This window comes from Mesocricetus auratus, unplaced genomic scaffold, assembly GCF_017639785.1.
Source record: "Mesocricetus auratus isolate SY011 unplaced genomic scaffold, BCM_Maur_2.0 Super-Scaffold_100009, whole genome shotgun sequence".
Lineage (NCBI taxonomy): Eukaryota > Metazoa > Chordata > Mammalia > Rodentia > Cricetidae > Mesocricetus > Mesocricetus auratus.
In genome coordinates, this window is record NW_024429193.1 from 13,515,524 (window position 1) to 13,528,999 (window position 13,476).

Genomic DNA, 13,476 nt, shown 5'->3' on the forward strand with positions numbered 1-13,476 from the left:
AAATGCAACTCTGTCCTTGGCAGATGAAGATCAACATATATATTTATGGTATATTTAACCATCACTTATGTAGAGCATGCTCTAGGCCAATCTGATTCTTCATTCATTCATTCATCTCCCCCCCTTCCTCCTCCTGCTCCTTCTTCTTTTAAGATCAGATCTCTTCCATAGCTCAGGCTGGCTTCAAAGCTGTGTTCTTTCTGCCTCAGCTTTGTAAGTGATGGGATCATACATGGTGCTGCCATACCTGGCTCAATGCACAAGTTTTAAAACTTTAGTTTTGTCTGAGACTCTACACACGCAAAAGCACATCAGATCCTACCCCAATGGTGTTTACTGCCAAACACTGTATTCTTAACTAATTTACAGCCGCAACACCTTAGAGTCAAATAGCTATAACACCACAAAATGTAAGTATCTGGTGCATTCTTGTAAGAATCAAAATTGAATGATGGAAAGAGATGGGAGACAAATATAATCAAAGATAAGCAACTTCTAGTCTTTATTTTCTAACTAGTAGAAAAAGTAAGTATGCACCATTTCCACATACATTGACAAAATATATTGCTTTTTCACCTTTAGATGAATAGAATTGGTATTATTAATGTTACTACTCATGATGGCATATACAGACCTCCTTAGTATCACACACCTTATATATTTCATAAACAGACATTTTGCTCAATTCACGAGTCAATTAAACATAATTTATTAAGTCACAAATATAAAATAGTCACAAGTAGTAAATATGAATTCTAGTATATATACATTTCATTCTGGGTTCAGATTCTTCAACTTTCCATTGGAGACCATTGAAAACAAAACACTTAATGAGTTCAGAACTCTGCAAAATGATTCCAGCTTCCATCCTGTAAGTGCCAATATAAATAACTTGAAATCCTTTACAGCAAAAATTGTTCACACTAAGGAAAGTTTTTTCATTAAGCATAAATTGAAGTGTCACAAAATAAAAAGGGGGAATTCTAACTAAAAACTTGCTGACTAGACATTAGTTTCCTCCATACCTGAGTTCCTTTGAGTCCTGGAGGTCCAGGGGGCCCTCTGCTTCCAAGGTGTCCCTATTAAATCAATGTAAATGCAGAAAATTAAAATTATACATCTGTTAACATTTTTATCAGCAAATTTACTACAAATGTGGGGATACTATTGGGTACCATTCATTTCTTATTAAGAGTTATCAAAGGATGCTGAGCAAGAAACCTATAAAATATCTAGATAATTGAGAAATGCAATAAATTTTCTTTTAAACAGTATGTTAAGGCTCAAATAATCTGTTCAGTTTTTTATTTTTCAATGTTCAGACACATTTTCAGACAAAGCTTTTTGAATTTAAAGCAATTGGCCTAACTGTTACTCTGACAATAAATGTACACATTACAGAAGTGTCCCAGAAGTCTGTTGAGAGACTAGTGGCATTTGTTATTCCTATAACAAGTTATTTAACTCCTTTATATATGCTGCCAAAATGAGAAGGGCAAGTTTGCAGAAGAAATGAACTTTATTACCAGAACTTTTAAGACTATTAAACTTTTTATTTTTTGGTTGGCAGTAAAACACGTTAAAATGCAATTGTTCTCTGAATGAAAACTTGGTTCAAAATAACTATGCAAATGGTCTTCCAGTTCCGCCCAACACCACACAACATCAATTCCATTCACTATAACATTCATTTTTAGCAGTTTTATTGGAAATATACAATGTGTTAGAAAATTCCTATGCAAAACTTTTCTAATAATTTTATCTTGCGTAATTTCTTACAATGTTTCTTTAACAACCCAAAGGATCTTTTAGAAATCTAATTTTAATTGTAGTAAATAACTACATGGAATTGAAAAGTAAATGTGTCCTGATGACCTGCATTTTTAGTTTTGGAATTCATCAGTGACAAACCATACAAGCTCTTTCTGTAGACCTTGCTCTTTTCTGGCCATGCGTTAATGTAAATAAGAAATGGAAAATATTGGTTATCTTCAGTGTGCATTCTTACAAGTTTGTGACATGAATGTTATCCATCAAGAAGCTATAACGTTTGGGCTAGTTACGAAATTTTTTAATGGACTTTCCTTGTTTCTCAAATGAAAAGATGAGTTAGGGAATGGAAATGAGGGTATGCTATTTTATGTTGGTCCAAAATATTCATATATTTATGACAAAAATCACATTAATTTTCCCCCAAAGAAACATTTGTTTCCATGCTTGATCTTGTGATTTGAGGTTAGATGTTTCTAACCTGGAATAGAATAGCTAATGTTCAACTGAATTTAGCTGCCTTAGTCAAAATCCCTACAGTGATTGGTTTAGCAGTGAGCAAAGGACAGCTCCCACTCCCAATTTCAGACCCTAGGGACACTTTGGAGTAAAGAGAAGAGCTGGTAAAGATGCCCAGATAAAGTGAAAGACATCAGGTGTTGATGGGTTGGAAGACTTAATATTGTTAAAACACCCAGGAGACAGAAGGAGACCTGTACATTCAATGTTTCACTATGAAACTACATGGTTGTCTTTTGTAGAAACAGGAAAAAAACTTAAAGCACGCACAGAACACCAATGGACCCCCCCAAAGTACAATGTCTTGGAAAGAAAAATGAAACTGGCATGTTCATGCTTCCTGACCTTAAAACATATCACACAATGATGCTGACCTCACCAAGCTGATCCAACCATGTAAGAACACGCAAGTTTAGGACACTAGACTATAAACCAGAAATAGACCCACCCAGTCTTCTTGGTACAGACTCTACACAAAGAAAACAGAGCAGTCTCTCCAACAGTGTTGGGGAAACTGGCTATTTCAGGGGGAAACTGAAATACGACAATCAGCTAAAATGTGAGATGTCAAGCCATAGCTCCTATACAAGACAATGAGAGAAAAGGTCAAAACACTGACAATGACACCTTGGGTGTGACAAAAAAGCACAGGCAGCAAAGGCACCAATAAGGAAGCGAGGCGATCTCATACTGAAAGCTAGTGTACCAAGAAGACAACGTCCAAGGTGCTGAAAAGGCAGCCTCTGCAAGCAACATGTCTGATATTGAATTAAAGTCCGGAATGCATAAAGGACTCCTACAGCTCAAATGCAAAGACCCAAGCAGCCCACTAAAAGGTGGGCAAATGACTTTTGGATATATGCTCAAAAGGATTGTAAACAGTCTCTCAGAGAACTGCATGTCTAGTTTTGATGACACTTTAGTTACAATAGCCAAGAGCCTGGTTACTCTATTGTCTACTGACAAGTAAAGAAAACGTGTTACATACAAATAACGCAAGTTTTAGCTTTAAAAAGAAGGGACTCTTGTCACATGCTTCAAGATGGAAGAACCTTGAACACATTATGCTAATGGGATAAGCCAGTCACAGAACAGCAAATACTGCCGGATTCACAAAACCATAGAAAGCTGTTGTAAATTGGCCTCACCTGGGACTGCCATAATGAAGAGCTGCTTTAAAATGGGTACTTTCATCAAGCAAGATGAGAAAGTTCTAGAGATCTGCCTTTCAATAGCAAACATACATTTTAAGTATTATAATACTTTACCACACATGGATAAAGCTGTTAAGAAGATAGAGTCTATACTGTATGTTTTGTACACACCCAAATGCGCACATGTGTACACACACACACACACACACACACACAATTTTCTACAGGCTTTTGGGGATTTATATGCCTGATTTTTTTAATATTTAGTATCTGTCACAATCTGCTTCCTAACTTCTTTTAGTAGGACAGATTTCTTTCTGTCATCCATGCTGTGTTCTTACTATTGTATAGAAGTTTTCTTTCTGTCATCTGTGCTGTGTTCTTACTATTGTATAGAAGTTTTCTTTCTGTCATCCATGCTGTATTCTTACTATTGTATAGAAGTTTTCTTTCTGTCATCCATGCTGTATTCTTACTATTGTATAGAAGTTTTCTTTCTGTCATCTGTGCTGTGTTCTTACTATTGTATAGAAGTTTTCTGTCTCCCCTTGGCTAAACCCAACCCATTCAACTCAAATCCCAATTTATCTGTGGATCTCTATGAATCATGGCCACACTGACTATTCCTTCCTCCAAAACTCCTAGTTACTCACTTATATGCTGACTAATAATAATGCTTTTAACTTTTCCCATGTAGAAGGCATGTCTCTAGAAGATTACTAATTCCTAGTACAGAGAAAACCAAGTCTTAATCTTATTTTCTAGTTACTGCTTAATATATTACAAACAGTAACACAGAAAAAATTGCCCAATATACAAGCTCAGTAAATGTTTCTCAGCTGACTAAACACTGCCCTGAGAACAGAATGGTTAATATAATTAATATGTATATAAAATCTTGATTTAGTGGCTGGAATGTAGATGTCCGGGGCTGAGTTGAGGTGATCTATGAGAATGGTCTAAAGTTATGCATTTTTCTTACCAAGCCGACTTCCTCCACACAGATAAACATACCACATTACTGGAGTGGGCCAAGGCAAGAGCTATTTCCATGTATTACACTCACAAATAGTAGGCTTCCTCTGCAAGATCACCAGGACTGTAATACAAGACACAGTAACAGCTGGTTTCCACATTCCTAATTCTGTAGCCAAAGCAGCAACACAAGCCATTGGAGCAACAGATACAGTATCCCTCTGTTTACTGCAGAGTGGAGGATATTTATCGGATACTCTTACTTTCTGCAAAGACCAGCAGAGGATGCGGATTAGCTGATGTTATGGTGTTCTTGAAAGCAGATTGCCAAATTGAGTGTCTTTGGAAGGCTTACTGAAGAATGTTTGGATATGTATACAAATACACACACACACACACACACACATACACACACCTCCACAATCAGTAGAACCACAATTGACACACGTTTGCAATCCCAGTTTGAGGTTTTTTTGTCAACTGGCAGAAAACTAACAGGAAATAAAGGCTTCTTTCTCTGGAAAGAGTCCTCCCTTTTGTTGAACATAGGACAACCATTTCTTTCAAATACAGTGTGCATGGTTTTCTTTTCTTTTAAGCATATTTATGTTTATTTCATGTTCATAGTTGCTTGTGCACATTGTGTATGTAGATCATGTGTGTACCTGGTGCCCATCTAGGACACGGATGGTATCAGACCCCTAGAACCAGAGTCATACATGGTTGTGAACCACCACATGGGGGATGCTGGGCATAAAACCTGGTTCCTCTGTAAGAGCAGCAATGCTCTTAGTCTGTGAGCCATCCCACCACCACTTAGCATGGTTATCTTGATGACCATGTCAAAACAGCTTTGGTAATTTACATTACTTCCACTTCCTAAACAAGACATGTAATACAAATAAGGAAGATAAAGGGTGCTTCTATGATGTGATATACTTTGCTCAAGAAACACTTCATACTTATGGTATGAGTATATTTGACTTTATTTTTCCTGTTTCTAGAAAACTTTCAAGGCAAAGGAGAAAGACCAAGAACATAGACAAAAATATGACCTCTCATTCTTAAAACACCAAGTCATGGTCTTCTTACTATTGCACTTTCTGGTTCGGGTACTAAGGATCGAACCTGAGTTCTCTGCAAGAACAGCAAGTGCTCTTACCTGCTGAGCCAGCTCCCCAGCTCCCATTTCTAACATTTCAATTTTAAGACTAAAAGAACTTCCCAGAACAGACTTCGTCTTTTTTTTTTTTTGAGAGGGGGTTCAATACAGGGTTTCTCTGTGACTTTGGAGGTTGTCTTGGAACTAGCTCTTGTAGACCAGGCTGGACCTTCATCAAGCACGATAGTCATCCTCACATGCTAAGATCATGCAACATGGATCTTCATCAAGCACGATAGTCATCCTCACATGCTAAGGTCATGCAACATGGATCCTCATCAAGCACAATAGTCATCCTCACATGCTAAGGTCAGTGATCATTTCCTGATTTCCAAAGACAGAATCTGTTGCTAAGCTTGGGTTCTCGCTGCACACTATCAACTCTTCTAAATACCTTATTTACTTAGTCTTTTATATGTATATATGGTGTGTGTACCTTCTTGAGTTTATCTGCATCATGCATGCGCAGGAACCCACAGAGGCCAGAAGAGGGCATAAGATCCCCTGGAACTGAAGGTACAGGCCATTGAGAGCCTTCATGTGGGTGCTGGGAACTGAATCTGTGTCACAAGAGCAGTAATGTTTCTTAACAATTGACCTTTATCTCCAGCCTCTACCATTACTTTATGTTGTACTTCTTACAACTTGTAATAACTTCTTTTTATCTTCCTTTGCAAATTAGAACTCCATCCATCAGAGGCACTGTAGTTGTATAGTGGTTAGTATTTCACATTTAGTACCTGACATAACACAAAAAGGCACTCAGTATGGATTGACTGAATGAATAAACAAAGATGCCTGTGTGCAAGTTCCTAAGCAGGGAAAGGCTGGAGTTGACAGGCTACGTCTTAAAACCATTCTCTACAGAATCTGTCTTCTTTTTTTTCACATTTTATCTTGGTTTACTGATGGATGTTATTTCTATATGTCAAAATAAGTATCTTGTACTCATTGAGATCTGCAAACTCTCTCAAGTTCCCTATTTAACTTCCCAGTTCAAGTTCAATGACAAAAAAACCTAAATCAAAGGCTTGGCTTCACCTTTTAATTCCCTTTGCTCCCATCACCACGTTCCTTTAGTTATGAAGTCTTTTTTAATATCTTTAAAGTAGCTTTCACCCATAGCTAATCAACAAATCATTCAGTCAGTGAACATGGAGTTCCTGAAATTTCTAGCATTTTGTTCTAGTCACTGAAATATATTTAAAACCCATTTATCTCTTCTCTCAAAGACCCTGCAGCCTAGCAGAGAGGCAGACAAGCATGCAGTCAGGCAATATAATGCATGGCGATAATTGCTCAGCAGAAGTTTTTCAGGAACATGGGGAAACCAGCTAAGTTGGATGCTGAGGAAACGTGAACAGTGTTGTATGTGATGCCCAGATATTGGCTGGACGATGAGGGGTGCAGGAAGGAAGGTTACATCCTCATCAAAGAGCAGCAGCAAAACAGCCATGAGATTCGAACAAGTACAGCAGGGTTTGTCCAGCAGGAGTGACGCTTCTAAAAAGAGACAATGAGTGAGTGTGAGTGTATGCTGCAGAGTTAAGGCTGGATTGTAGAGAACCACATCTTAAAAGTGAAGACTTGCACGTCTTCACCGACATGCACTGCAGCTACCTTAAGGTTTCAAGCAGAGGCAGGCTGTGATGTATACTTTCCACAGAATTTTCCTTTGGCGTCGTCCTGTGGGTTTGGAGGAAGGCCAGACTGGAGGCAGGGAGAGTAACTGGAGGTCTACCACACTAATCGTGGATAAAAATGAAGGGGGCCTGAGCTACACCACTGGCAGTGCAAACGGTTTCCAAAGTAAAGCGGGGAAACTTTGAGTCAAGGAGAAATGGTAAGAGGTTATAATGGATGGCACAGCACACTGCTCGGAACCCCAGAGAGGATTTGACGCAGAGCATGCGTGGGACGCGTACGTGCAGACGCACACTTCACGGCCAAGGAAGGAAGTGAAAAATGGCGGCATGGAGGGATGTGGTGGGTGGCGGGTGGGGTTACCAGGTAAACACAGGATGCACAGCTGCATTTGAGTTTCAGATGAACAGCAAGTGACATTCAGTTTAAATACTTTCCAACACTGCCGCTCCATTCCCTCACAAGCTTCCTTTTCCTGAATGTCACACAGCCCGCTTGTCTGCCTCACAAACTCCTCCCTCATCATGTCAGTTCAAGTGTCACCTTTCGTTCAACTGTGCACCCTTTCACTGAGGTTGTTAAAGGAGTTTCCATGCTTGTATAGACTGTACATTTCTGTGTGTGTATGTATACACGTGTGTGTGCTTGTGTGTGTGGTACATATGTGGTGCGTGTATATGTGTGTGAGGCTCTGTGTGTGTGTGTGGTGTGTGGCAGTGTGTGTGTGGTGTACGTGTGTATGGTGTGTGTGGTGTATATGCATGTGTGATATATGTCTGTGTCAGTGTGTGTATGTGTGTGTATGTGGTATGTGTGTTTCTGCGGTGTGTGTGTGTTTGTGTGTGTGTGGTGTATGTATGTGTGTTTGTGTGTGTGTGGTGTGTGCATCTGTGTGTGTATTTGTGGTGTGTCTGCATGTGTATTTGTGCATGTGTGTATTTGTGGTGTGTGTGCATGAGTGTGCGTTTGTGTATATGTGTGTGTGCATGCGTGTTTGTGCATGTGTATGTATTTGAGGTGTGTCATATGTGTCATGTGTGTGAGTAGTGTGTGTGCATGTGTGTTTGTGCATGTGTATGTATTTGAGGTGTGTGTGCATATGAGTTGTATGTGTGTGCATGTATATTTGTGTGTGTATTGTAGTGTGTGTATATGCATGTGTGTCTGTGTGTATGTGTGTGTATTTGTGGTGTGTGCATGTGTGCGTGTGTCAGTCTGCGCACATGTGGAAGCCAGAGAATGTTTTGGGCGTCTTCCTCAGTCATGCCCCACCTTAGTTTTCTTTGAGATAGGGTCTCTATCTGGACCTGGAGATTGACAATTGGCTGGAATGTCTACAAAACAAGTGTCTCTATCACACTGAGATTGTTCTTGGTTGTTGAGGAACTGACTTTTTTTGCTAGTACATCAGGTGCTTTATCTAGGAGAGCATCTCTTCAGCCCCCAGCTTGTAAAGTTCTTGAGAATAAAGATTAGGACTTTTTATTTAGGGACTAGCTCAGTAGCTCCCACTTGGGAGTCACCCAATAAAAATTTGTTAAATGAAAAAATGTTCTATTTCAGATTTTATTGTTTCTCCAGGCTCATCTCCATGAGTGCATCCTGTTTTCTGGCCCCTCCTGGGGAGTCTGCTCAGCATCATGCACTCACCCCAATCCTCAGTTACTGCCTGAGGCCCACACCCAGCACTCAGGTGAAGTCTGAGGGCCATGTCCCATCCTCCTCTACCTCTATGCTTGGGCAAGAGAACACATCCAGTGCCTGCCTGGTGTGTGTGTGTGTGTGTGTGTGTGTGTGTGTGTGTATACGTGTGTGTGTGCACTCATGAGTGCAGGTACCCTGAGAGACTAGAGGCATTGGACATCCCTGGAGCTAGAGGTACAGGTTTTGGGGATCAAATTTGGATCCTCTGTAAGAGCAGTACATGGTCTTAACTAACTGCTGAGCCCTCTCTCCAGCCGATCGCTTAGATTTCTGTAGTTCCTCTGTTTGCCTTCAATTTCTTCCTAGTTTAAAGTATCCTTTATATTGACTTAAGGGATATCTTCTAAAGACACACACCAGATGGTATATTTGCTACTTAAACATTTTTTGAGTACTTCCTGATGCCTGTAAGACAAAGTAGAAACTGCCGTCTGATCATGAGTGTTCCAGACTGTGATCCCTAAGCCAAGAGGTAAAGAGCCCAGACTTGGCATTTGCCTCTTGGTGAAAACCCTGGCTACTTTATAGTTTATAGTTATGTGGCTGAGTAAATATCTTCTTTTTACATTTTCAAATGTTTATTTCATTCACATATGTGTTCCTGTGTATGCCGTGGTAAGCATGTGGAAGGTGGAAGAAAACCTTTGTGGATATAGTCTTTCTTTCCACTATGGAGGTTTAGGGGCTCAAACTCTGGCTGTCAGATTTTGTGGCAAATACTGTTCCCATTGAGCCATCTCTCTGTCCCTTGAATGACTCTCTTAATATTGGTGACATTTGTAAAATGGTGGCACTGTCTACCTGATAACACTGTAAAGCTAAAGTGATTTAATTTCAATGAAACATTTGCCATCCCACAGTGTCACCTGACAGCGTAGTACACAGGCAGAGGCACTGTTACTAACATCTGTGCAGCCGTCACTACCCATGCTTCTCTGTCCATGTACACTAACACTTTCCACTTGAACCTGACCTCTTCAACTCCTCCACCCCCAGTTCCAGACTTCACCACTCCACGGTCCTATTTCCAATGCATGTCTGTTTCTGATGCCCAGCCTGCATGGTACCTGGGGCATGCCTGGATAGTGAGACATTTGATGCTGAATTCCTAGCACACACAGAGCAGCATCCTTATGCACACAGATCAGCATCCTTGTGCACACAGATAAGCATCCTGTGCACACACAAACAGAACAGCAGCAATTAGAGTGAGGACCCTCTGGTTTCTTCAGGTGCCGTGTGTTACGTCAAGGCTCTGGGACACTACAAGCTTTCTTACACAGTAAGAGTGGGCATTTTATCAGTGCTGAAGTGTTCCAGTCGTCAGAGATCTGTCTTCCACTTACTTTCCATTATGAATTTAAGAACTGTTCTTATTATTTTTATTGCCTCTAAAACTTCCTTTGGACTTATATCTATGCTCTTCAATATTATCCCTCTAGTAACTATAAGAAACCTGGAAAATCATTTAAAACTGACTGGATTCTGAACTCATGATGCTTAATTACTGATAACTTCGATATTCCTAAGATCTCTTCCTACACGTATTTAGGATTTTAATGAGAAAACTCATTGTATGAATGTGCACCCTTTGAGTATATGCCTAAGAGTGGAATTGCTGGATTTTGAGGTAAACTGATTCCCATTTTCCTGAGGAACCGCCAAACAGATTTCCAAAGTGGCTGTATGTGTTTGCACTCCCACCAGCAGTGGAGGAGAGTTATCCAGTATGTTTTTATTTACTTTTTACCTTTGGTCCTTCGGGTCCATTTTGTCCAGGAATCCCAATATCGCCTGGAAAACCCTGGTAGACATAAAAAGGTAGAGAGTTTATTCCACAGCAAATTACTTTAAGTCTATTAAGCATATAAAGCCCTCCTTTGTCTGTATCCAATGCCTAGTTAAAACAATTTATATTCTTCAAAACTCAATGATTATTACACTAGGATAAAAACAACTCAGCATCCTAAAAAAGGAAAATTTGCTTTATTAATGAGTCACAATCTCCAGGCTTAAAGGAATCTCTGAGGTCCTGGTAAAGAGAAGGAACCAGAATGACACATCCTTCCAATGTCATACCAGACACTGAGAGGAGTAAGGAATGAGCTTTGTAAGACTCACAGTTCACTGATTATTACAAACATGAAGTTTTGTTAAGTACAGACACAATCCACTTCTTTCTAGGTAAAAAATCATTACATATAGTTGTCAATCCTCTTTGAGTCAAAACTGTCTATCATAGACTCCCAGACATGATTGTAGGGATAGATCTTACTAGGCACCTGTGGCATGACCATGCTCATTTGGGCATGGTCACAGGTGCATATGGGCTGTATAGGATATAGGCCTGAGGACAGGGAAAGGATGGCTGTCTTGGGGATCTGATTGGGTCTCGGAGAGCAGCCGAGATTGGATGCTCAGAGAGCTGACCCTGGGTTATCAGTTTCTCATGTAAGTGATCTCTCCCCAATAAAAATACCTATGACATCCCTATCCAGTGTATAGTAACCTTCATCCTATACATGATTGCCTATTCTTAGGTCCTCTAAGTATATTTTTACATTACCTCTTTACTATCTTACTGGTGGTCTCACTGATTAACTAGTTTAACAAAATGTTATCTGCATATGTATTTGCATCAGAACCATAATTTCACTTTTGGATCATATTACCAGTCTAAAGTACTTGGCTCCCCAAATGAAATGCATCATACTGTTAAACTAGAGCCCATGCTAGGGAAAAACCTAAGATGCTGATCTAAATTGATGAGGTTACGATTCCTGCTGATATAATGAATCAGAACACACTACCTCACACTCAGTTTCAAACAACATCATCATCACTAGGCGTTCCTTTATTGATGTAGTCACCAACGAAGAAAGTCCATTTCTCATTGGGCAAGATTCACAGACAAGGTAAGAAAGGAACGCAGACAAGGTAAGAAAGACTCACGACTCGGCAATTTTTAAAGAAAAGGAGGATTTATATGGAGTACAACGTCATCAAGTAAAGAAAAGACAGTTCTGTGGAGTGATAAATATGCTGGGACTAAAAACAATAACAGGCAAAAGGAAGCTTCCAGATGACTCTGGGAAGAAAAGCAAAGCAGTGATGCAGATTGATCTGGTCTGGTTAGGGTATGTGTACTCTGCGAATTTACAAAAAGAAGTTTATATCTAAAGGACTGACTGCAAGTTCTGATTTCCCAGGGTCCTGGGACAGTTAACACAGATCTATGGACTTTTTTTTATGGATCAAAAGGAACCAGGTGAATCTATGCTAGCATTTGTATTCGTGCATGTGTAAAGTTGTATTTATCTAATGATTCCAAGCCTTCTCTCTTGAATGGCTTATATTTACTGGCCTTGAAGCTACATACCTGTTTGCTAGTTCTTGCTGAAATACTTGCTAGTTGAACTCTATATCTTACCCATTACACCCCTCCCCTCCCCCCGCACTAACTACTTGAATGAATATTACCCAGAGTTCTAAGCCGAAGGGTTTTATACTTCACCCTTTAAAAACTCCTTTGCCTTCTCCTAAAACTTTCACACCACAAAGTAAGCTCTCAGGGTTTCGCCTTGTTTTATTTTTCATGCCAGACTGTAAGCTCCTTCGGTGCACTTCCGCTGTTTCCAGTGTCACACTCCCTGCAAGCGCTGTGACATCTGGTATGTGGCGGTTGCTTTTACAAGCGCTGTTGTTGTTGTTATTGTTGAGTGACTGACTTATTTCCTTTGAAAAGCAGGACAGTATGTACTGTGACTACTTGCATCCTGGGTCTCCATTTACAACCACTGCCTCAGAGCACCCTCATGGATGCATTCATGACTTGTCCACTTTCCAGATGACCCCAGAATACCTTATCACCAGCAATGGAGAAAGATATCACAAGCATTGAAACTGGAATCATTTTAAAAATAACTCTTGAGGTGCTTGCATAGGATTCTGCAAGCCAAATATTTGGGGAAAACTTTTTTCAATGGTAGAGAAAAATTGGACTAAATTTAATCACAATAAATATATTTAAATTCCTAAGTTGAAATACACCAACTTCAAAAATTGTCTATGTAGAGAGGAAAAAAGGAAGCTAACTCATTACCTGGAAAACTGATAGCAAGAATCAACAATTGGGCATTCATTTGCCTCTGCTTATATTCTGTAGAACTTTCATCCACATGGTAGGAAAGGGTATTCAATCCTCTTCCAAAGTAGATAAAGCCATTCCAGCCCTCCCCACAAAGAAATGACAAAGCAAGGAAATCTGTTTTTCTTCCCCACAAATTATCTCATGGACTTAGCATTGAGTTCAAACCTACAGTAACACCTCCCATACACACACACACACACACACACACACACACACACACACACACACGACAAGTGCTTACTGACGAAAGAACACAGGATGACCTGTCGCCTCACCAAAACAAGGAAAACAAACCTCAATATGGTCAGGACTCTGCAATGGGATAGCAATTTTCAAGAAAAACACAAATCAAGGAACATGCAAAACTACACGGTGAGACTATAATCCACACAGACTGT

At 39.8% G+C, this 13,476-nt stretch overlaps 1 protein-coding gene across 4 annotated transcripts in view; it reads right to left on the bottom strand.

Moving 5' to 3' along the window:
- Col24a1 (collagen type XXIV alpha 1 chain) overlaps window positions 1–13,476 on the bottom strand; it is a 261,191-nt gene that overhangs the window by 154,863 nt on the left and 92,852 nt on the right. For all 4 annotated transcript variants that reach the window (XM_021233967.2, XM_040751646.1, XM_021233968.2 and 1 more), the window contains 2 exons: window positions 10,679–10,732; window positions 1,026–1,079 (listed from right to left, as the gene is read on the bottom strand). In XM_021233967.2, the coding sequence (XP_021089626.2) occupies window positions 1,026–1,079; window positions 10,679–10,732 (108 nt within the window). The remainder of the gene's footprint in view (window positions 1–1,025; window positions 1,080–10,678; window positions 10,733–13,476) is intronic.